Source organism: Terrapene carolina, unplaced genomic scaffold, assembly GCF_002925995.2.
Source record: "Terrapene carolina triunguis isolate 2854851 unplaced genomic scaffold, T_m_triunguis-2.0 Scaffold139, whole genome shotgun sequence".
Classification (NCBI taxonomy): Eukaryota; Metazoa; Chordata; order Testudines; family Emydidae; genus Terrapene; species Terrapene triunguis.
The window spans coordinates 10,483,077-10,508,375 of NW_020664490.1; the positions used below are offsets into that span (position 1 = coordinate 10,483,077).

The 25,299-nt window shown below is 37.6% G+C and overlaps 1 protein-coding gene across 3 annotated transcripts in view; it reads right to left on the bottom strand.

The window, feature by feature from the left end:
• Positions 1–25,299, bottom strand: part of LOC113406795 (serine/threonine-protein kinase DCLK1) — a 346,452-nt gene that overhangs the window by 38,995 nt on the left and 282,158 nt on the right. For 2 of the 3 annotated variants that reach the window (XM_026653519.1, XM_026653520.1), the window contains exons 6-9: positions 10,440–10,524; positions 7,567–7,675; positions 4,047–4,104; positions 3,175–3,294 (exon numbers count right to left, since the gene is read on the bottom strand). In XM_026653519.1, coding sequence (XP_026509304.1) covers positions 3,175–3,294; positions 4,047–4,104; positions 7,567–7,675; positions 10,440–10,524 — 372 coding nt within the window. Of the gene's footprint in view, positions 1–3,174; positions 3,295–4,046; positions 4,105–7,566; positions 7,676–10,439; positions 10,525–22,142; positions 22,296–25,299 lie in introns of those variants that run through there. The other variant, XM_026653518.1, reaches the window with a different exon arrangement.

A 25,299-nucleotide genomic window follows, 5' to 3' on the forward strand; every position in this document is an offset into this window, starting at 1 on the left:
AAAAAAAAAAAAAAAAGCCGCGATTAGCGGCGGCAGTTCAGTGGCAGGTCCTTCGCTCCTAGAGGAAGTGAGGGACCTGCCGCCCCCGAATTGCCGCAGGTGCCGCCCCTCTCCCTTGGCCGCCCCAAGCACCTGCTTGTTAAGCAGGTGCCTGGAGCCGGCCCTAATTAGGACCATTCTCCCCTTATTCCCCCTCATCATATAAAGGTAAAGGACCCATTAACTTCATGTGCTCACAGAAATTCAGATTAAATGTATGTCTATGAAAAATCTCCTAAAGCATGAATATTATCATAACTAAAAAAAAAAGCAAACCATCAGATTAAACTTCATGGTATCTGCAGAAATTCTTACGTAAAAAAGAGAGAGAAAGAGCATGCAAGCGGGGGTGGGTACGTTGAGGAGGAAGAGAGTAGGAGAAGTAGTAGAAGACTGATTTTCCCATGAAGTCATTAGAATAGCTTTTCTCTTTATAATTCTATTTTGAGACATTCCCTTTTATGAGTGCTTGCAGTGTCCTCTTCTCTTGTTTAGCTGAATGAGAACTGATTATAACTTAAACCCAAACAAAAAACCATATTGCATGTCAAATTTTCAAACATGGGTGGCTAAGTAAGTTGCTCCTGCAAAACTTGCCTGCTTTTTAAGTGATTGCTCACCCCTAAGGTCCTGGGCACTGCAGTCAGGGCACAACTCACACTGGCTAGTAGACCTTCTGGAGGGAAGGGGGAAGATGGAGGGTCTGTCATAGGAAACTGAGTGGAGATGGGTAGTCACTTGGACCCAGGGGTGAAAGTAAGTCCAGTGATTTACTGGTACGCTGGGGCCAGCTCTGGCCCCCAGAAGGGGCAGGGCCTAGGGTGGAAGGGGCGTGGGGGCGTGGCTGAGGGAGTCAGAGCCAGCCCCAGCCCACCCTGTAAGTTAAGTGCCCCTCCCCACCGGGGTAGCAGCAGCAGCCCAGGGCTCCGGGGGCTATTTAAAGGGCCCGGGGCTCCCCTGCTTCTACCGCCCCAGACCTTTAAATAGCTGCTGGAACCCTGGAGTAGCGGTGGTGGGGCTCCGGTGGCTATTTAAAGGGCCGGGGCAGTAGAAGCAGCAGGAGCCCCGGACTTTTTAAATAGCCCCCAGAGCCCCGCAGCCCTACCCCAGGGCTCCAGCAGTGGGGCTCTGGTGGCAATTTAAAGGGCCTGGGGCTCCAGCCCCTGCTGGGAGCCCCAGGCCCTTTAAATTGCCCTCTAGGGAAGCCGGGCCGCCCCGGTACGCCATACCAGGGCGTACCAGCTTACTTTCACCTCTGCTTGGACCTAAAATGGCCCAGAGTTTGGAACTCGAGCAGACTTATCAGACAGTACCTTTCTGATTGTTTTACTATGTGGCTGCCTAGGTCTCTCTCATTGGACCCCAGAAGCCCAGTCACCTCATGGGGGACCAAAGAATGGCTATAAAACCAAAAAGATGGCAGAGGAGGGGAACTAAGAGGTGGCAGGGTTTACTATGCTTCCAGAGATTAGGTGAGCGGATGGGCAGAACTTGGGCAGTGGTTGAAGGGGTCTTGTTTCTGTTTGTGGATGAATCATTGAGAGGCAATTCAACTTCCCATCTGTTACATGTTTGTGGTATAATGCACAGGCCAGTCCTTGTAAGCAGGAGAAGCAGGGCCCTACTTAATGCATGGAGATGAGGGGAGAGCATGGTCTTCCAGTTCTGGTGTGGTTGGAAGGCAGTGGTATTCTTTCCATAGGGTAGAACTTTTAAGAGCTTAAAGGCCAGTTTTGCACACCAGGATGAAGTTTTTACATTCAACAGGTGTGTGTACAAGTATTGCTGGCACAAATTAAGTATCTATGTTTGAAAATTGGGTCCTAACCATTTAAATAGTGGACTTCAAATCATGGTCTGCAAGGCCACCAAAATAAAGAGTGTTGCTGGAATGATGGCGGGAATGGGATATTGAGAATAGAAGTGGTTAATGAGAGAGTTGGTCTCTCTTACAAAGTATTCTGCAGAATTAAATAATTGGAGAACCATTGTTTTTATAAGTGAATTTGAAGTGCAGGTCTATTCTGTAAAATCACTATGGAAAATAGCATTTTCTTACTCAAGACCTCTGTGCCCTGCATTTCTTCAGAATTCTCTGATTTTACTGACAAATATATTTTAATTACCTTTCACTCTCAGCGAGCTGGGTTGTATTCTGACATGTGTATCATTAACAGAACTGTTAGCTAAATTCTGATTGCAGACCCCTTATTGTGAAAGATACATGGGCCAGAAAAACTTGTATATTCCAGGCTGAGTTTGCAGTTCTGGCAATAAGGGGAAGAAAATCTGCTCTTGTAAAGTGAACACATTCAATTGGGAAGTCACTACAAGGCAATAAATTCAGAACTAACTACACAATGCTGTTTTTACCAAGTTATTTTTCAGGATAGAATCACACTTTAAACAGCAATGGGTTTTTTCAATCTCAATTTCAATTAAAGTAAAAGAGAAGATTTAATGAAGGGACACTAAACTCAATGGATACAGATGACACAGATAATGTATTTTAAATGTAAGGCCACATTACTTTGTTTCAGCAAAATATAATGAGGTTTATACAAATGCTCTAATTGGGTGCTTTTGTTTTGCCTGTTGGTGTAATCTGGGGCCAAATTCTTTTTGAAACATGTGAACAAGATCATGGGCCCCCAAAATACTATCCACTGAGCACTTGCTGGCGTGGTCTACAAAAAACTATCAGGTCACATAGAGCTGGAAATGAGCAGAGCTAGCAGCTAAATTGTGTTAAAACGAGCTAAAAATTCAATTGCTTTCTTATATCTGTTTGTCATGTAAGACAGTGCTGCAGGTACCACAGGAATGTTATGTGATGCCATATGTGAGGAGAAGTGGGCCAGGTGATCACAAATGGAAGGTGAGGTGTCCACAAAACACACACTATTAGGATGTGGTCCACAATATGAACATGCTTGAGAGTCCCCAGACAGCAAGTGTATAAAACACCCATCTCTTGTCATATGTTATTGTAAGTCTTTAGGATAAAAGCAACGGGCATTTTAGTGAGTTTTATCATGTACTATGGTTAAAGCTGCTTGAGTAAAATGCCTGAAGATGCTGATACAATCTTGAATCGGGTTCACGTATGTGGGTGATCTCCTTCAAAATACACACCTTTACAAGCTCCATGACAAGGTACAACTCAGTTGGCATGTCCATCTCCTCAATCAGAAGAACAATATTGGGATGTTTGACCCTTCTTAAAATGGATACCTCATTCTGGATCATGTGCTCCTGCCACAGAACAAAAATCTTAAATTAATATAGATTGGTGGAAAAAACCCTACCCTTTCCACCCACCCGTGAGGGAGAGTTCAGAGGCTCTTGGGACTTTCAAATCTTCCAAAGAATCCATGAAAATCACAAACATTGTTTTAGGCAATGTAGAAAATGTCTGGCAACAGCATCATTGTGGTGACTGAGTCAAGGTCAGAGAAGAGAACACAGAAAATGAAATGTGGGAAGAGAAAAGTCAGTCAGTCACTGAAGCTTCTTAGAAAATTTTCTAATACAAAAAATATTTTGAGCAGTTATAAATATGGTTCTATATTCCCAGAAAGCATTAGGTAAAGAATTATAAAAACCAGCAGCAATTCAGTTAATATAATATTTACTATATATGATTATTACTTCTATTTTACTGTTTTTATAGCATTTAGCACTCTGGCAGCTACATGCTTTAATGACAGTAGTTAAAGCAAACACACACACACACACACACACACACACACAGTTAGCCAAATGCTGAACCAAGTAAATGCATCTTTCATTGTATTCTGCAGGCTGCTAGACTTGTGCTCTGATGGCCTGTCAAGGGCAGAAAATTCCAAAGACAAATGCCCTCAACTGCAAAAATTCTACCATTGGCCAGGAAGAATTCGAACACCAAGAACTTCCCGAACTGATCTTAGCTGTCAAAACAAGATCTCACAGAAAAATGTTTTGTTGGAAACATTTATAGTCCTTATTTGAGCTCTCATACTTACTTTTCCTCTACATTTACTTTTTTTTATGATTTTCAGAGCATATTCTCTACCAGTTGACCTGAGAAAAGATGAAAGAAAAAATTAACATTTAATTGCAATGAAAATTTCCCAATGTCTTTTGTGTTTGCCGTTCAAGCACAGTACCTATAACTGCTGAGATGAAAAAGGATATCATCTGAATATTTTTTTAAAGGATGTGGTAAGTACATTGTAGTCCTGCCGAGTTTAAGGTCGGTGATTTTAACAGGACAAAATCTGGAACAATAATGGCTCTGGGGATACAAATGTTAACATTTCTTTGTACTGATGATAGCAATAGACCAAGAGAATTATTGTAACAAGAACACATACCTGAGAGGTAAAGGAGCCTCTCTACTCCTACTCAAGAGTCACATTTACGCACCCCAGGATTGGATTAGTTTTTTGGCCACAGCATCGCACTGGGAGTTCATGTTCAGCAGATTATACCCCAACCCCCAAATTTTGTAAATTTTATTTATAAAAAAGAAAAATGTGACAAATACTTTATCACATTCAGATTCTAAAGCCAGCAGGGCCCCAAAGAAAGATATAAATTAGGATACAAATTAAGAGAGTTTCCAAAGAAGCTATTCTGAATGATCATCTCTTCAAAACTACAGCATTGCTGTTAAAGCCTTAATTTAAAAAAGCAACAAAGCACCCTGACATCTATGTTTTCTCCACTAGAGGGCTTCAAGCTACAGCTCTGAAAATTGGCCATTCTTCACCCTGAGGTGGCCTTCCTGTGGATGCATTTATTCTGAGTAGACACATCCAAACCTGAGAAGGGACAGATAGTTACAGTGTCAATGTCTATCTTTTAAGTGGGAGGGACGGCATCAGAAACTCAGGTGCATGGGGCTAAAACTTGGCAAAATATATTCTTCTTGAAAGCTAGTGAACCAGACTCTTTAGTTGTCCCAGGAAAGCTTCCTTTCTGTCACAAAAAAGGATATTAATGGCTTTTGTTTTCTGTGTAAGACGATATGCGCTCCAAAACACTGGAAATATTAACTAGTATGGAAATTAAGATATTTCCAAAATCTGGTATGTTAGAAATGAATTTGTCTGCCAGACAAATTGCATGCATGATACAGCAAATATGTAACAAGCAGACTACAACTCTGGCTACTCTTTGATTTGGGGTATCATACATTTTTAAAAAGAAAATAAAAGCTAACATAATGTAAATTAATATCCTATTTATTCTTTCCTCTAAAAAGATGTGTAACCACAGACTACTGGCAACATTGATTCGCTCTGTGTCTTACAGACCTATTAAGCAAACATTCAGAGCAGACCAGAAAGAGACAATCAGATGGTAAGCGACGATATACCTACCACTTAAATGAACAATAAAAAGTTACAGTGCAAAGCAGAAAATTCAGATTACTGCAGTATAAAAGTTTACAACTATGTACTAGTCACAGACTAAATTGTTAGACCTTTTGTTAATTAAATTTTCCTAGACCAAATAAGGGGCTGCATTCCTTCCACACACTAAGCTTTCACAAAATCCAATGGGCTTTTGGGTGTGCAAGGAATGCAGGATCATGGTCATGATTTTTTATGGATACACACACACACACACACACACACACACACACACCTCTGCACCCACACCATGTATGTGGAGGAGATAGGCATGCGATAAATTAGAGACGTAATAAATACTGCATGTAAAATCTTACTCAAGGCCCAGGAAGGGTAAGATTCAGTCTTAGTACAGTGACAGGTTTTTTAATAGATCAAAAAGTCATAACTTTGAGGTCCAAGTCTGTTCTAGACACAGGAATTTTATGCCAGTGGGATGAGGAAATTTCCTCAGCTCCCTAATGCTGCCCAGCATTCACTCCTGGCCCTGCAGGGCCTGAGATAACTTTATAGCTATGCTTTTTTATGCCTAGAAATGCTATTTTAGGTCTTTGTGGAGGTGTTTTACATTTATTACTTTAATGTTTCTGTTTCTCTGAACTCACGCTCATGGTAACCAAGCCAGCTTTACAGGTGGAGGGATATAAGGACATTTGTGATTTAACTACATTTGTGGTTTAACTCTCAAAAACATTCCTCAAATAGTTTCTCTTTAACACAAACAACATATGCAGGAAGGTGTGCACTCTTTTTGGATGATCTGCATAACGAGACCACAAAATCATGTATTCCCTAGATAGTCACTTATAGAGTATTCCATACAGACAGTGCCACATATTACTAAAGATAACTGGGAAGTGGTAGCACTATTTCTGTGTGTAGTGAGACCAACAGTTAGTTCTGTCATTTCCTTGTAACACATTTCCTCTCAACTTTAGAAACACCCGAAAAGCCCAAAATTGCTTAAGTATACATGTTTAACTGCAGGCAGGGAAGACTCTCTGAATCTCACAGTATTATTCTGCTGCATAATCCACTAGCTTCTCTAATCTACTATTTCTTTCATTTTAGACTTGCCTTTTTCGTCTTTCGCACTCTAGCCTTAGCCTTTCCCCCTCTCCCCTTTTCTTTCACCTTATCCTGTTTTCTTCTATATGGCTTTATATGTGCCCTCTTTAATTTTGCTTTTCTCCTTTTCCTTGGGTTTCTACATTTTCTAGCTCAGGGTTCTTATGAGAGGCCATTTTCAACTCTGGAGTTTGATCTGAAAGATCTTTTGCATCAACATCATAACCTCTCTCAAAGGCCTGTAAAGGTGTCATAATAATCTTGGCCACGTACCATGTGAACCCTGAGTTGTAGAGAGAAAGCTTATTCTTTCAGACTTCCACAATAGCTGTTAGTTTGGTATATGGAGACAATTCAATCTGAATCCCAGGCTGGGACAAATTTCTTTCCAGAGAGACTCTAGTTTGCATCCAGCCTATTCTTGATCTAGTCTTTGTGGCTGGCTTCAAAGTTCTTACTTGCCAAAATGTTAAATTTGCTTCTGAAACCACTGTGGAGTCTTCTGTAAATTGCTCCTCATTAGGATGTAGTGGCAGTGAATGTGGAACCTCATTCCCAGAACTCCCATGATTGGATATTGGCAGCTCTGTTGTTTATTGTGGACATCTCTTTCTCTGGCTCTTTTTTTTGCCATTCTCTGCATTGCCATCATCAGAAATCAGAAGCTTCATAATAATTTCTGTTGTGGACATCTCCTCCTCCCTCTGTTTCTTTTACACCACACTCTCTTGGTTCTCAACAATGCCCCCCCCTTTTCTCTCTCACCTCTTAGTGGGGCTGTGGCAGCACAGCCTACTTCAGGGTTTAGGGGTGAGGAACTCAAACCCACCCCTCTTGTATATAAAAAACCCCAAAGCATGAAAATTATAGATTGTCCCTTGGAACTGCTCCTTTTTTCACAGCACAGGTTATTAGACAAGTTTTTCCATTTTTTACATCTGGCACTGAGATATTACCTTATTCCACAAGTCCCACAGTCTGCAAATAAAGGTATGATCTAGGAAAAGCATTATATTAATGATTGCTTTTACAGTAATAAGCAAATAATCCTTCTCACCTTTCTATACACTCCTTTACAATAGCAAAATTTCCGTCTCCTATAGTCCTTCCAACTTTATATCTTTCTGCTATTGATGCTGGAACCTGGAAGCCTTCTTCCAACACTTCTGAAAAAAGCATTAGTGCATTTTTATTGGTAGAGAAGGAAATGCAGATGTTGCACATAACATGCACTTTGGGTCCAATGGAAACCATTCAGAATCAATATCTCATTTAGTGTATTGCAAAACCATGTTGCTGACATTGTATATACTCAATAGGTTTCACACAGATCAAATGATGAAAAATAAAACCTATGGGCTGTAGACTCAGCCATTCAAGGTTTACACAACTTACAGTCCCTATTGCAACATATTCACAGTGTAAAACTGAAATTGTATTTTTTTAAATATGAAAGGGCCTTTGTGGTCTGCACAAGCGTAGTTGAGCCCTTTGATAACGGTTAGAACTGCTTGACATAGTATGATTAAATATACGTACCAAAAATCTAACACTCAAGCCCTTATTTTATTACATCCTGTAAAATGAGACATCCATAAAATTCCTCATGTGTTAAGTGCTATTTTCCCCTCAATATTAAATATTTAGTTTTTAAACAAATGTTCTCAATTATATCACCTTCACATGCAACCTGGGCACCAGATGTTTAGGTAAAATTGTGTTATACATGGGGTCTACACACAGAAAAGGTTTGTAGTTTCTGTTACTTTAGTGCCTATTAATGCACCTTTATTCTTGAAATACATTTGAAATAGCAGTTTACCAATGCCTACTAATGCTTCCAAAAGCTGGGATTATGGACTTCAATCTAAACGAACCACCTTTGGACCACATAAATATACTGGGTATATACTAATAGCTAAAAAGCCTTTTAAAACTGTGACTCTTAAATTTACACTCTTTAAGGCAGTAAATATTAATTACATTTCACACAACAGAATACGAAGTGTGAGAGACTATTTGGCAAAAAAAACCCACGTTTTCCAATGTGGTGTTAAGATTGAAATGCTGTGACTTTTGTGTTTTTCACCTTAAATTACACATGGTACAGGCATATGTGTGTCTGTGTGTGTTTGAATGATAAGCATCAGAGTACAGGCCAACCTGAGTCACATATCTTAATCATTGGCATGCAGCGAGGATATTCATCTCACTTGGCCTGTCATTTTTCTGCTAAAGCCCAATGTGATTCCTCATGCTTCCTAAAAAAGTAATTACATGTGCATGGACTACTCCAGTATACGGTGCTATTCAGATTAATTTATTTCAGGCATACTATGGTCATTTTGGTAAAGATCCTGGCCATACTCTATGCTTTTTATCACAGAAAGGCTGGGACAGGGTATTTGAGATACTGTCTGTCCAAAATAATTTTATAGATTAAAGGGATATCAAACATGAGTTATTATTTTAAATACAACTGTCCTCTAATTGTTGTTTTCATTTTCTAATCAAATGTCAAATTAATGTACAAATTATCAAAAACCTCATCCTATGCCACCTTGAACTCATGTCAGCATACAACATACCGATCTGTGTCTGAACTGTTTTGTCTATGCTGAATTCTAAACTCTTTGAAACAAGAAACAGGTCTCCTTATAGGCTGTGAAATGTTAAGCATATTGCTGTTATATATGAAATGAAAGGAAGGAAATATGTGACATCCCCAGCAGGAATGATGACCTTGCAGAATTTTCATGTGTCAGGGGAGTTCAGTTTCATATGGACAACTTCAGATTAAAGGTTCCAACCATCTCCTGTTAAGTGGGTAGGTTACTAGACCTTTGCTGTGCTAGTCCCAAGAGTTTGGAACTTTTGTCAAAATTACATCCCTCTCATTCCATCACCTCCTCCTTTAAAAAACCCTTAAAATAAGAATTATTCTAGAAGTTACTCTATTTTAGTTGCCCTTGCATTTATTACCTTTCCCTCTAACTCTTCACCATTTTATCACCCTGGGTTCCTTTTATTTTTCAGCTTTTAGAGGGTGCTCTTGTAATTTTTTTTTAAAGATATACATCACAATAAAACAATGAAAAACACAGCCCGCAAAGTACTCAAGTGGGAGTGCTTGTAAGTAAAATGAGTATGTCAGATAACATTCAGTAATAATAAACCACCATCATCCTCATCCCACCATCTAAAAAATTTATAAAACCAGATTTTTTTTTTAAACAGATGGGCCATTAAAGTGGCAGTTGGGCCTTCTCTACAATACAACCAGTTTAATCCCCAATGCTTCTGTGATACTTTGGGTGAAATCCTGATCCTATTGAAGTCAATGGCAAAACTCCCACTGACTTCAAAAGGGCCAGTAATTCATAGATTTTAGGCCCAGAAGGGACCACCGTGATTATCCACTTTGACTTTCTTCACAGTGTCCACACACAAAAGTGCTGCAAATAATTCACAAGCATTTTAAAATCTGGGTGGAGTAGACAAAGCTTTCACATTTCAGAACTGGGTTGCTCTAAACCATTTCTGTTTGAACCCATTTAGCACCAACGAGGAATTTTTTCAACTAGTTCTGCTATTATTGTCCCATATTGAACCTGTGGTCTTTCAAAACTTTCCAGAATCCACTGCTTCTAGGAGCTGTTCTGGAATCTGTGGGATCAGTACCATAGAAGACAGTGGAACTGAAATGCTTGAATAATGCTATTCTGGATGCAGGGCAAACATCATGCTAGCATAGAATCCATGATTCAACCAGTTCAGTAAACCTGGTAACCCTCTAAAGGTAGAGTCAAGTCATCCCTGCAACTCTTCACTCGCTTCAGCATGAATAGCAACTCGTTTCCCGCATAGCTGCTGAGCTATCATTGTTTTGAAATGTCAACAACCTTCTGCCATCAAAACAGTCTCTTTTACCTTCTCCAGGTCCATCATTTTCATCCATGGAGCTGCAAACTTTGGTGGATGCTAATGAGGTAGAGGAGCCACTGTGTTGGGAGCTCTGGAAATGGAGAAAGACAAATGAAGACAGAAATGATTGTTAAAGTGCACCTGTATCTCCGCCCATCATTATGGGACAGAAGTCCCAAAGGGGAATTTAGTATTTCCCATGGAAAACATCCATTCGCCCCTTGAAAAGAAGCTACAGGATGTTTATCAAAAGTTAGATTTTTCTGCTCATCTACTTCTTTTTTCCCCCCCTTGTTACTGAAGAGTTCCCTACTTCATTTTGTGTAGTTCAGCTTCTATGCACCTTCCACTGAAAAACAAGTTTAGAAAGGTTCTACGTCCAATGCATATTTTTGTGGCTGAAATGTGAGAAGTCACCAAATTGGGGTACTGTCTGTTGGTGGGAAGTTTCCAGTAGTTAGTTGTCTTGACATTTTAACCCAGCTAATACCAACACCAAAATGCCAATTATGACTGATATCTATTTGTTAGAACCAGGTTCGCTCTTTCCTGCAAATACCCATTTGGCGAAAGCCTCCCCAGAAAGGTCCTAGAACAGGCAAGCATATTTTTGTCATATAGGGAGAAAATAAAACATTACCACATATATGCTTATTTTCCAGAGACCTCTTATTCTGTGCTGCATCTCTCTTACTAATGATTAAATGATGTCCCAGCCAGAGAGACACCATCTGCAAATCTAGAGCTTAGAATGTGTCTTCAGGATTCTCCCATCCTGAAGTTTCCTTCTTGTTGCAAACTGAAAAAAATCTACAAATGTAACAGCAGCACTTTAAATTTAAAGCCACAAATGGGCATGACTTTATATTTTCATGGGGTAACTTGAGTTAGAAAGCGGTCTTTTTTTAATTATGAAAATCATGTGATAATACTATCTTGGGTTTCTAAAGCACTTTTCATGCTGAAAGATTCCAAAGTGCTGCACTGTTTGTAGTTTCCCTCCAAGTTACGTATCACGTAGAGTGAGACTATACTGTTTGTAATTTACATTGTAATCTCCAAGGGGTAGGGACTGGATCATATCTTTCTCTATATTTGGAAGCAGCGGTGGCTCCAGGCACCAGCGCTCCAACCGAGTGCCTGGGGCGGCAAGCCACGGGGGGTGCCCTGCCGGTCTTGGGAGGTCTGGAAATGTGGAAGTGTTAGTAGTCAATGAATAAATGCTACAAACTTAACTGGAAAATCAAACGATTTAGAGGAATCATTTCATACACCAATGAAATAAAAGTCACTGTACGGTAGAACATAGCAACTGTTTGGGGCAGGATATGAAGAACAATGCTATATCTAGTTGAAACTTCAGTGCAGTACTGAGCTAACAGGATGCAATTACCAGTCAGAGTCTGGCCAGAATGCTGGAGTTTATTTATATTTGTAGGCTAAATTTTAATTTCTCCCACACTAAATTGAGATCAGTGGATTTAGCCACTCACTTTGGCCTATTTTCCTTTAAATAATTCTGGTAATTTGCACATCCCATGCCTAAGAGTTTCTATGTCTTTTCTTTTAATCATCATGAACTCATTCTTTTCATCCATGTGACCACTTCCTTTGAGCTCTGACCAGGATTAAAACTTCACTCATCAGTTTTTGGACTACATTTGCTGCCTCTTAATGATAGAAGTGTGCACTGACTGGCTTTATACTATTCACTGAGGCATCACTGCCCTTGCTGCAGGCTTAGGACAAGTGTTAACTACCTATATTTAAACTCTGCTAGATATTACAGTGAAAACTTACCTCACAAACATTTGCAAATGACAGTGTAGAGGGATAACAAGTAACAAGCATACAGCATAACTCCATGAATTCTCAGGGCAGGAGAAGATATTCCATGTGTATATCACAGAATGATGATAAAAAGTAAAAATTTTGTTTTACACTTCTACTGGGAAGAACATATAGTGAATAGCTTTCACTATTTTTTCTGGTGCTTCTCTTAACTCTCCTATGACAGCGCATCCAAATTATTATTGCTTCTGCCTTTCCACTCTATTTTCTTAAGGGGACTATCATTTAAATATGTTCAGCACATGATGTATATGCAGCCATGAAATGATCTTTAAAAACCCTGAAGTGTTATAGCCCAGGATTATTGAAAGCATTAGTATTTTGACAAATTACCAAATGGTTACTGCATACAGTTTTTACATTTTAAATGGTGAGATGAATCTTACAGCAGATGGTACCTCTAACACTACAGATTATACACCACAGCATCTTCTTTAACATTTTGATTATCTCTTCAGACTGCTGACCTACTGCTCTTAGTCCTAGAGTGAAAATGGGAGAGATATTAAAGTTGAGACATTACTTTGTGGACAAATTTTCTCAACCTATATGAGTAAATTTAGTCTCATTCATACAAGGACACCTGATTTTTCAGAGGTGCGGAGCTCCCACTGGGATTTGTAGGTGCTCAGTTCTGAAAATCAGACCAAATCACTTAAACATATGCTTTAACTTTAAATACAAATAATCCCAGTTGATATGTGTGAGGTTAAGCATGTGCTTAACCACTTAGCTAAATAGGCATCATCTTTGGGTGCCTAAATATGGATTCAGGAACCTAACTCTAGTCAATCAGAGATGAGAATTTTGGTTTCTGTACATTTTAGCAGAAAACAGCTTTAATATGAGACTATTTTTAAAGCCTCCATCTCTCTTATAGACATTATATTTAGATCAACACATGAGAGCAGGAAGACTCAGTATTATACACACACAATTGAAAACTGGGCACCAAAATGATGCATTACAGCTATATACTCTCCCATAGGTCTGCACACAAAGCACCCACTGACAGCAGTGAGAGTTGTGTGCATAAAACAAGTTGGGAATGGACTAGAGTGTAAAATGAAGGGAGTGTTAATGAATTATTTTGAAGACTGCCAGACCGCAGAAACCATGAAGGAATGCCCTTTATATCACATTTAAGAAAGCCCTCAAATTTTATTAAATAGATTAAAAAAATAATATTAATAAAGTTCAGGAATTGTATGTACATGTCTATACTCACAATCTCCATACACAGAGAGTCTCATCTAATATGTAGACGAGCTTACTAGGTAAAAGAGTCACAAACAGCTTGACTTGTGTATTTCAGTTCTCTGGAATTATTTAAAGGCATTTATTTATTCATCATTTTGTAAGCTAGAAGGACACTCTGAGTTCATTTAGACTTTATTTAGCTCATTTTCCTCACCAAGCTGAAAGACCTCTGGGTCCCATTCCCTTGAGGGGCTTGGTGTTTCTTTCAGTTGGTTTGCTAATCCTGATGCAGTTGTTTGTTGTACATACGGTAGCCCTCACAGCTGTAGATCCCATTAGGGTTACTGCAGAGGGAAAAACCCTTTGCAAGAGCAAGATATTTTCAACCACAGACCTTAATGCAATTAGCTGTTTTAATTTTAAGAGATCTTGAGGCACTTGAAATGTCATCACCTCAAGAGATTTAACAGGGACCAGTTGCACAGGTTGCTGACACCTGGCTGCTTTTATGACACACCTACATAAAAGCAATGGCATAAAAAGATCAGGTCTTTGGTGTAGGTATTTCAGATCCTATTCGGGTTCACATAACAGATGGTCAACATACCACACTTCTTATTGATGTGAATGGGAAGATTAGCACTATAGAGTTTCAACCATATCTTACTGAGAGATTTATTCAGCAACTGTTTTGTAAATATTTAAAGGGTGTACCTCAACTGCCATTCCTCAAATTCAAGGACAAGAGTATGGTAAAATATTATATAAATCTGAGGATTCTCCTCTTCCTACATACACCTTGATTCAAAACTCATCTTCCATCACAGTCCAACACAACAGAGGGAATTATTTTTGTGGACTATGGTACGAAGCAGTTATGAAAGGAAACCCATAACAAGTATGTCTAGAAAGCAGGTTAATGCATATCAGATTCCCGAATCTTGAAAACGGAACATTGGATTACGTTTTCCAATTTATCGGAATCTTTATTAGCGCATATGGAGTCTACAAATTCTTTAGACAATAGATTCTTTTGTATTTTGCTAATGTGAAGGAAGCATCTGGATGAAATGTCAGTAACAGAAATCCACACAGGTGTAAAGCTGAGTTGGGAACACATGAGGAGTTGTGTTCTTTTAAAAGGGTGTTACTGAAACAGGGTAAAATGAGTACACAAAGTGTAGGTCAGGCACAGTGATGAGGTACATGGCAAGGGAACTCTTTAAATTATTATAGCATATTAGTAACTATCCCCAAAGAATTAACCAGGATTTCACAGACATGGTAAGGGGAAAGGCTAAACATTTCAGTAGTGTGTGTTTGAACATACCAGGAAATATTATGTAAATTCAACAGAGATTCCTAGAAACTAAAGAGGCCAGTTAGGCAAACATGCCAATCTCCTTGTCTATGCAATATTGTAACCCATGTGTGTTTGGTTCAGTTATAAATTACTCAGGTTATTAAGTTACCTTAACCCTCCACCATCTCCCTTGGAAACCCATTCCCTAGTCTAACCGTCATCATGTTTAGTGACAAAATAAGGGTAACAGAACAATGTAGAAATAAAATTAAGAGCCTGATTCTGGCTCACCTAATTCCACTGAAGTTACACTGCCGTAAAACCAATAAGAAAGGAGAATAACGTACACTGGAAATATTTCAAGAGCAGGAAATGTTTTAAAAAGGCCATGCAGAGGGCAAAACATTCAGCAACAAAAAGTAAAATAATACTTTTTGGTACCATTTTTGAAGAAGAAACTCAGTTTTATATATTACAGCCTAGACAGAAGCCAAGGATTAGACAAAGTTCTTTTGCCCTCTCTCTATCCAGTGAAAAATATTCTTTATTTTCCTTTGTTTAATCAGTTTCATTTTTTGGCACATACAGATGAGAAGAAAACAAATCTCAAGTAAACAGTATAAGGCTAGTAAAAATTACTTAATGGAGAAACTTCAAATCCACAAATTTTGTGCTGAAAGAGTGGAAGTCAATGGACTTCAATGTGCAGAAAGAGAAATGATGCAATTGTTTTCTTTTCAAGCTGGGATACACCACTAAACTGACACACGAGATCTAGATTTATTAATAAGCTGCCTTCATCTGGAAAGAAGGGAAGAAGAAATGTGTGCAAGCATGAGTCTTGTCCATAGTCCTACTTTAGGCATAGTGCCTTGAGGCACATGATTTAAATGAGATCCTGCTTGAGGAGCTACACATTTTTCACATATGCACTTCAGGATATACATACTGCAGCGAGCAAAGAGATCAGTTCAAACACAAGCAATAATCTATATGTTTCATTTAGGAAACTATTTTGTTCTTTTCTTGAGGGCTTAAGCGAGTGAAGGTGAGATAGGAAAGTTTGCAGGAATATTGTGCTGGTGAAAAGAACTAAAAATGGCAAACTAAAGTATTCTGTTCTATATAGGTTCTTGTATTGCACTCATCACCATAGAATCAGCGTGCCTGAGTATTCTGTTTGCCTACAGGGCAAGTGCAATACTGAAAGGCTAAAACAGTTTTCTATTTGGTGTTCAAGCAATAATCTTAAACCGGAGTTGGATGAACCACTGCTTTGAAGGGTCAGTTGTAATTTAGTCTCCACCCTCACTCATTCTCTGGCATCTCCTGAGGAAAGATTGATGTTTTTAAAATATACATATATCAGATTCATGCTGTTAGGAAGTTGGCCCACAACTTTACTATATCCATATTGCATTTAATGTAAAAGTTATTTATGCAGTAGCAGAGTGAAAGGTTTTTTTTTTGAAGTTACATACACATTATAATATCTTTAATGCAACAGAAGAAACAGAAATTTTAAGGAAGTCACAGATTTGTGTTTCCTATTTCTTCCATTAGATTAGAAATGTTGCACTGTGGTCAGTTTTTTATTTTTAATCTCATCTATTTGTCCGGGCTGAATTTAAAAAACTCTCCCAATACCCCTGAGCATTTTAGGAAAGGAATTCTAACTCTATGTTATTTTGTGCCCTCTTTTAAATTATTGATATAGTACAGCTTCATTTTTGTCTTCATTAGGCTACTGCTGGTAGCCATCTCCTTATTACTGACAAAAAATGCAAAACGCAAACATTTTTAAGGGAAAAATAGTTTTGAACCTGGCAGACTAATTTCCCAATGATCAGGACGTGGACTGAGCTGGAATTTGTATCAGTCTCACAGACCTATAGAGTAACAGCTCTTGAAAATGAGTTGAAGTGGCAGTAACCAGCAGGAGATGGAATGTCATCTGTTGCTAAGTTTTTCCCCAGAAATAAGCTAGGGAAATATAAACGAAAGAGGGCAAAGGTGTGCTGGGGAAACAAGGTATTTATTTTAAAATACAGCAAGTACAGTTCAACATTCTTTGCAGACACATTTTTCTAATAATTAGGTGACTTAGGAAGAGTGCTGCTAAAGCTCAGTTGACAGCAGAATCTGGTACACTGCTTAGGATATAGCACACTAATTTCTCACTTCATACTTCAAATCTATCCCCTGTCACATACTCACAAATTCACCCATAAGCAATTCTAGGCAGGTAAATTTACTGTGTCCAAAGGACCTATTAGAAACAAAATTCTTCCTTAGAGGACCCTTTACCTCTAAACACTAGAGCCCAGAATTTAAATTTTAAAAGCTACTGAAATGCATCCACTAGTTAGAGCAACCTATTAGGATCTATGAATCCCACATGCTTACATTAATTGAACTATTAGATGAACAATGCTCATCCAATATGTATATACTATAATAACTATGAGAATTATTTTGAAGCCTGCTTTTCACATTTTCAAAATAAACTCACTGAACATCGTATATGGGTTTTTTTCCATTTATTTATTACATGACTTACAATATTTTATGATAATGTTAAGTCTAGCAATACAACAAACTGCAACCAGTATGACATGGCCAAATATGAAACACAAGTACAACACAGTATGATGTAACAATGGCAGAAAATGGAAGTGATTTTCTTTAGCTGATTGTTTTATTTCAAATAATCAGCACTTATTTTTGTAAGTTTCACGAGTTTTGCTGATAAATCAATAATTTTTTTGGTTTCCTGAAACACATTAATACAAAAATGCAATATTTGAGAAGAAAATATCCAAGCACTTTTCTTGGAAAAAAGGCCATATGGAGCTCTTTGTAAAAATCTTAAACTTATTTTGTGATTAATGTGTCAATATTTACAATACTATGGTGCAACTAACAAGAAGAGGCCTTAGCAGAAATGGTGTTAGTTCATCTTTCACTAGAGAGTTTAAACTCAATACAGTGTATACAGGGAAAACCACAACTAATTACCTCTACATTTCAACACATCAGACAATGGGTATGTATATGAATACAGTACTTTTTTTCATACTTTACTGCTGAAGGTGATTGAAATATGAATATAATCAAGATGCACAAATACAGACATTAAAATGCATACAAATATGTATGTGCACACTGTGTATATATATAGCTTTTATCTAAAAGTGTATATACACACCCGCACACACATACACCCACCCACACTTACACCCTCCCCACCCACCACACACAATGATTTAAAATGGGAGCTATGGTCACTCAGCAACTCTAACCAATCATATACAGAGGGTAAATAGGCAGAGTAGGCCATTCAACAAGTAGTACTAAAAAAGTATAGTTATGAATATCCCCTGTTCAGAGTGCAGGGATCTGCTGTTATTACTGTGAGGCCTCAAATACATTTTGAATGGTCTTAAACAACCATTTGTATATCTGTATCTACATGTAAAGCTATTTCTAACTGTGACATAAGGTTGTATTTTTATTGAACATTCTGGTGAGAATCTCTCTTCTTGCCATTGACAAGCAAAAAAACCCAACGTTAGATTATTTACAATTGATGTTTTTGCTTGCATAATAATTGTATACTAAAGAAAAGTGCAGTAAATATTAATATTTGTTTTCAACAAGTGAAGAGGTAAATTTAGCCTCCGTGTTTTTCTATTTTTACTCTTACTTTTTTTTTTTTTTTTTTTTGGATGAAATAGGAAATTTGGGTACCATTTAAAGATTATTTTTTTTTGGAACTGTCAATTTTAACATTTAGAGTTGGATGACATCTTCTGTAACAACATACTTTGCTGTATAAAGTTCACATTGTAGTGTAAATTATAAAGTTGTAAAATGATAAAAACAAGCAATTTATTTATTTCAATTTTTTAAGCACGCCAATAATCTCAAGCCATACACTCTTTAAGGCTGTAGAACACTACATATCCTTTCTTATAATCTATATGCATACATGTATACACGACATATGCATATTTATATAAATACCCCCATATAACTGTATACATTTTTACAGCCACATATACCATAACAAAAAAGGTGCAAAGGGCTAAAAACGAAGAAATAAAATATACTCTTCCTGAATTGTTTTATGGTTTTGCAAAGCAATTTTCCATACTATGATGCTGTTAGTTAACAACAGCTTTCTGATTTAATTTTAATAATATTACAACACAATATGATTTAATTACAATGCAAGACAGCATGCTTCATGATGGGGCAAAAGGTCAAATAAGTCAAAATATTACCATTCTTAACATTACCATTATTGATCAACCTCCATACATATACATAGCTGTGTATAAGGACCCAATCCTGCATCCACTGAAGTTAGTGATGTTTTTGCCACTAATTTAAAAGAGAGCTGAACTAGACCCATCATTAGGTGTACATGAGAGCTTTTAAAAGTGTATACAGTTCCTCAGGGGAGATGTTCAGCTATTGTAAGTTGTCGTAGATCCATTGACTTTAATAAAGCGATGAAAATTTGCACTAGGTGAACATCTGCCCTTAATATATCAAAAAGACCAATACATTTTTTTCATACATTCATTTAAAGAAGCCACAAACATGATGTAATTGTCCATGGGTTCAAACCCATTTGGCCCTTTTATATACTGTGCTTCACATTTGAACTGTTTGTTGCTTAAAAAAAAAAAAAAGTTGTAGAAAGCATTAGGAAAATATTCATGACTAACCACAAGGCTCAAGGGGAAGCAAAGCATTCACAATCTATACACGACTTTCAACCACATGGTAAATTCCTTATGGTAGGAACATGTCATGCAATATAAGGAGAGGAACTATACAAAGTTCAAATAATACGAAGATGCTATTCTGCTATTTAATAACAGTGACAAAGCCAGATGACAAAATAAAAGTTGTACTATTTGCAAGCAAAGCTACAATACCAAGTTAACACTTTCAGTTCACCAATAAACTGGAACCTTATGGTCTTGGTCCAAAGAAACATTTAATTTCTGCTCATGTATAATGGAATTACACTTCACATAAAAGGGAATCTTAACGTTTATAAGCAGCGTGCTTTTTCAAACTTTAAGGGACTTCCATCCCTAAAGTAAATGATATACAGTGTCCCTTGAATAACCCTTTAAAAAGAATCGTATGTTTAAATGATTAAATGTTAGGGACTAGCATACCCTTTGAAATAGCCTGGAAGGAAAATTGGCAATTATATCTGTCAACTGTTAGTCCCAAAGTCCATGTTCCCCCTCCACAGCTAACAAAGCCATGGAATTCAGATTCACTGGCAATATCTACTGTTTGTGCAGAATGAATAATGCTTAATGGACTGCTCTGAGCAAGTAGTAGTCCATAAGACAGAGGGTAGGCAAGTTAAAATTCTGGGAATTTCTTTTCTTTGCAGATAAAACCAATCCCATAGAGCCAGTAGCTATTTTGTTTCTCTGCCATCGCTTTCTTTGCATTTTTGGCAACTGATGCCAACCCACTGTCACCTATTATGGACTCTACTGGACTAAGTAATTCCTTTTACAAAGAAATATCAACAACAGGCACAAGCACAAGTAACTTCACAGTTGTTGAGTCTTTTAGGTAAAACAGGGCACCTTTTGATCTCGGCAGAGGCCTCTCAATTTCTGTTGGAAATCATTTTGAACCTGAACTCTGAAGCAGGTATGGTGAATCATGTGTTCAAAATGGATTAATCCAATTGCTTCACAAGCCTGCCAGATCAGTGTCTTTCTCCCCAAATGATACTACAACCAGAGAGTGAATATATAGAAGGGTAAGTGTTGTGTTCTGCTGCCCTTTCAATTTTTTGTTTTCAATATTCTCTGTAAACACAATGGTAATGTACTAGACTGCAAGCTATAGTACCATGTCAACATTTTCCAGTTGCATGATTTTATTAAGGACAAATTAGCATAAATGTAAAATATTACATTTAAAAGTTGCTATATAGTAGCTAACAATCCTCTGGGTATTTAAGCAAATTTTCCTGATTTTTTTTTTTTAAAAGATGCTGTATTGGGATGTTACCAATTACCTCAAAAATACCACCTGCGTAGATTTTTTTGTTTAAAAAGAGTGTCACAACCATTGTTGCCAGATTCCTAAGTCTTAAATCATAAGTATTTGATATACTAGAAGTAAATGAACTACTAAAAATATATGACCACTACACTATGCCTTAAATATAAAGAATAAATATTAAATTAAGATTTAACATATAACTGGAAAGACCATAACTATGTAAATTATATTAGTTAGCTCATAGTCTCACAATAAAGCAGCAGAAAACAAACAAAATTAGTAGGTATGTGTTAAGCAGCTGGTTATAATGCAAGATCTACTTTAACACTAAAGGAGTTTTGCATATTAATGTTGTACAAAATGTCCATGATATAGAAAGTAAAGGAACTCAGAAAAATTCAGACCTTAAGAGGTTGATTCGTAATACCACCATTTTTAAAGGTTTTCACTTTTCAACTGGCCTGTTTGGAAAAGATACAAAACATACTTTATGTCAGAGTCTGAGAAAGATTTTCTTATCTTTAACACAAGTGAAAAATACTCACTTTGTAAGCAAAATATGTGTTTGCAAAAAAAAGGTGTCATTGTGTGTATGTTAGACCTGTTGGCAGACAGCATACTGTATGTATTTTCCAACTAAATAGATTTTTTCTTATTAATATTTACTTTCCTATGCAATACAAGAGTGATTAATATAACAGCTCTGACATGGTACAATATCATATTCATGCTGCCTGTGAAATGTCATTTTTCATACAGTGATCAAACTGTAGTACAGTGAAGATACTTTTAACAGTTCTTTGAAAGCATTTCTTTTCAGTTAGCAACCATATATGGTTTCTCAATTTTCTTTCTTTAGGTTAAGAACTCATTGGAAATCGTGTTATCGAATAAGTGTAAATGCTCATATTATGGAGGGGCAGGTGGTGGAGAATGTCTGATGTCACAATTGTGTTTTGTCACACAAGTTGAGCTATTTATTAACAGAGCAAAAAATGTTCATGTCCATACCATAGCAAATAAAGAGGACTATATTAAAAACTGTGAAGATATGATCACTGTTTCAGAAGATAATAGGAGTGCTCTTCTGTGCCCATAATTGATTTCTTCATTAGATTCACCTAACCCAATCATTATCCCATAATGTGTGCACAAATGCTTAGTTTTCATTTCTGAGTCAAGCACTCAATGCCTTACGCTAAAGCTTGCATCAAAAAGAAGTGGTAAAACCACAAATGCCTCCATAAATTTGTATATATTTGACTTTATGACTTTAATATTAAATATGCAAAACTCTTTTGTGCCATTCACTGTTACTGTAAATTAGCAGCTAATCTCATAAGAAATGTTAAACCTTCACCAAATCACAAACCATAAACACTGTTCCATTTTCTCTTTTACACTGAGTCTCCTACTGAATCCAAATCATCCGAAGAGAGTGGGCGATACAGGTCCTGTAAGATGAAGGGCAGTATAGATTTGTTTATTGTGTTCAATTTGTTACACTGCAACTGTCCTATAATCTCTTTGCTGTTGTAGATCAGAATTGTTGGTTTAATTTAAAGTAACCTGTCTTAAATCATCAGAGCCCTAGAAACATAAGTAAATCTAGATTTTGTCAATAGGAAATATTTTAAATGGCATTTTTTAAACCTTAACTAATAAATGCCCTGTAATAAAACAGTATCTGATTGCTTTGCAGAATCTCATATCACTTTGGGACTTGGCAATATGGAGTTCAAGTAATATTTTCCTTTTGTTTCCTTCTCAAACAGTAACAGAAAAGTAAATGCTTACCTTGTATTATAAGATCATCAAGACCTAAAGGCCACCTGACCTATGTAGCATGGGTCCAGAAATATTTGATCCTAGGACAGCTAACCCTCAATACTGTGGTTGCATATATAGAACTATCTGACAGTGGTGCTGCTTTTTCCACAGTTTTTTTATTTGGTAAAAAGACAGCATGTTAAAATCCCTAGTCACTGGCTCTTTCTGATGGTAGCCAAGCAACAAGCTCATATCAGCAGGGAGAGGGAGAGAGAGGCAGGGAGAGAGAGAGAGGCGCAACGTCTATTTTTCAACACCCACTCTAAGCATCCTCTGACTGATCAGATAATCCTCAAATGCCAGAGGTGTGGGAGTATAATGGGTAGCCTCATCCAACCTACACAAGACAACATGTTTCTCAAAGATATGCAATACAAGTAAAAGTTCACCAAGCAAAAAGGTGCATGGTAGAGCAGCATCATTTCAAGGTGAAATAAGTAGAAGTGTTGGTTCAGAGAGGGAGGAAATGAATTCTATGTTCCTCAGTGGCTTACCATCCCCCCATACAACACAACTCATTAAAACAGCGTGGATACCTTCAGTCTCACACTAGGATTCCTTTAAACATGTCATGGGTTTACAAATATTAAAACAAATACAAGACAGACATTGCCGAAACCTGCAATTGTACACAAACACCTCACATGAAAATGGTGAAGATTGATGGACTCAGCAGTAATAGTATTCAAATTTTCTTCCTTGGGAGAGCATTATTATTTTTTTAAATCCTAAAAATCTTGACTTAAAAAGAAAGGAATATTTAAGATGTATGGGTTTCTTTTGTTTTGTTTTAAAAAATAAAAGATCATAACCCATGAACATCTGTGTTTTCTTTGCATGCACACAAGTCAAGAATTATACATAACTGTATCCATAACAGCCAAGTGCTCATAAATCACTAATTCACATGCATACATACAGCATGCAAAACAGGCCCCAGATTCTGAAAATCATGCATTAAATGTGTCCCTGTCTTTTAGTATAGGCTGAGGCATAACTGTAAACAGTCCTTTCTAATTGTTAATGTAACTATTTAGCTTATTATTCAAACTTCTCCCATATGTACATATTGTTATGTTTTGGTATTTCTGAAGCGTAATGCACAGAAATGCACCCATTTGTAAGGAGATGTGATGGAGTATGTTCCCCACACTCATTCTGAAAGGGTTACTGTAGGCCAGAGGGATCAATTAACTTATTAGGCTGCAAGCTGGGGGAAACTTCGGCTGAGAGGTAAGCCCTAATTAGGGGAAGATCACCTGTGCAGGAACAGAGGGGGCTTCTATAAATCCAGAGAGCTGATAGCAGAGGGAAGAAATCTGCAGTCACTCCCTGGGGGAAGGGAGGTGTGGGTGAGGCTATGGAATTTAGTCTGCATTAACTCCCTAGGAGGAGGGAGTTTGGGCTAGCATACTCAGAGAAAGCGGGAGACAATAGGTGTAGAAGAGGCTTAGGAAAAAGGCACCAAGGTTTAGGATAGTGCAGACCGATGCTGCTGATTAGAGGGTCCCTGACCTGGAACCTGGAATAGATGGTGAGCCCAGGTTCCCCTACCAGTCACTGGGGAAGTAGCACCATCGGGACAGTGAAAGAGAAGACTGCCTGAAACGGTTGGTAAGGAAAGTCTTTGATACCCTGGAAAGGGAGAAGTATAGTGACCTAGGAGAGAAAGAAGCCAAGAAGACAGAGCACCCTGAGTTGCAGAGAGTTATAGAGAGGTGCAGGGCATGCAGTGAGCAGAAGAAGGGGGCGTTGGACCTGGAAAGAGAGGATCCCCCGAGCTGCCAGGAGAGTGCTGAGTGAACGCCATGATAGGAGAGCTAATCAAACTTTCTAATCAAACAGATTTTTAGGGTCATTTTCACCAGGACTCCTTTGAACGTAAGGAATAGCCACCAAAAATAAAGTTTGTTTTGTTCCATGCATTTTATTTCATTCACAGCTCACTCAGAAGGCACACCTAAATCCAACTTTTGAAATTTTGGGAATCCCAGTGTATTTGCTGACCCACTAGCATTTGTTATTTGATAGCTAGTGCTGAAATAAAATTTTCTGTGCATCAACTTAGTCAAAAGATGAATGTTCTGGAAAATTTATCCACCAATTTTTGTTATGTTATGATCAAAAAAATCCCACACTTCTGCTGTATAAAGACCTCTTTGCACAATACCACAAAAAATTCCTGAACTTTATATTTTTAAACTTTTCAGCTTGATTAGTCTCACTGGGGACTAGTCTCAGGATAAGCAGCAAAACTATAATTAAAATAATTAAAGGAACTGAAAAATTAGGTTGGTATGTGCATGGTACAAAACCTCTGCTAAGATTAAAGTAATAGTATTGTTTACAACACTATGTAACAACAAACGTAAATAATATCCAAAGTAATTAAAGAATATGTGATTTTTCTGCTATTTATTATTTATTTATTTGTATTACTGTAGTACCTAGGAACCCTAGTCCTGGACAAGGACCCCATTATGCCAGGTGTTGTGCAAACACAGAACACAGAGACGGTTCCTGCCCGCATTGTGGCATTCCTAAATTGCATGGATTTTCAACTATATAGCTGTGGAAGTACACAATAGAAATATTAAAATACTAATCTCATTTTCTATTTTCAAAATT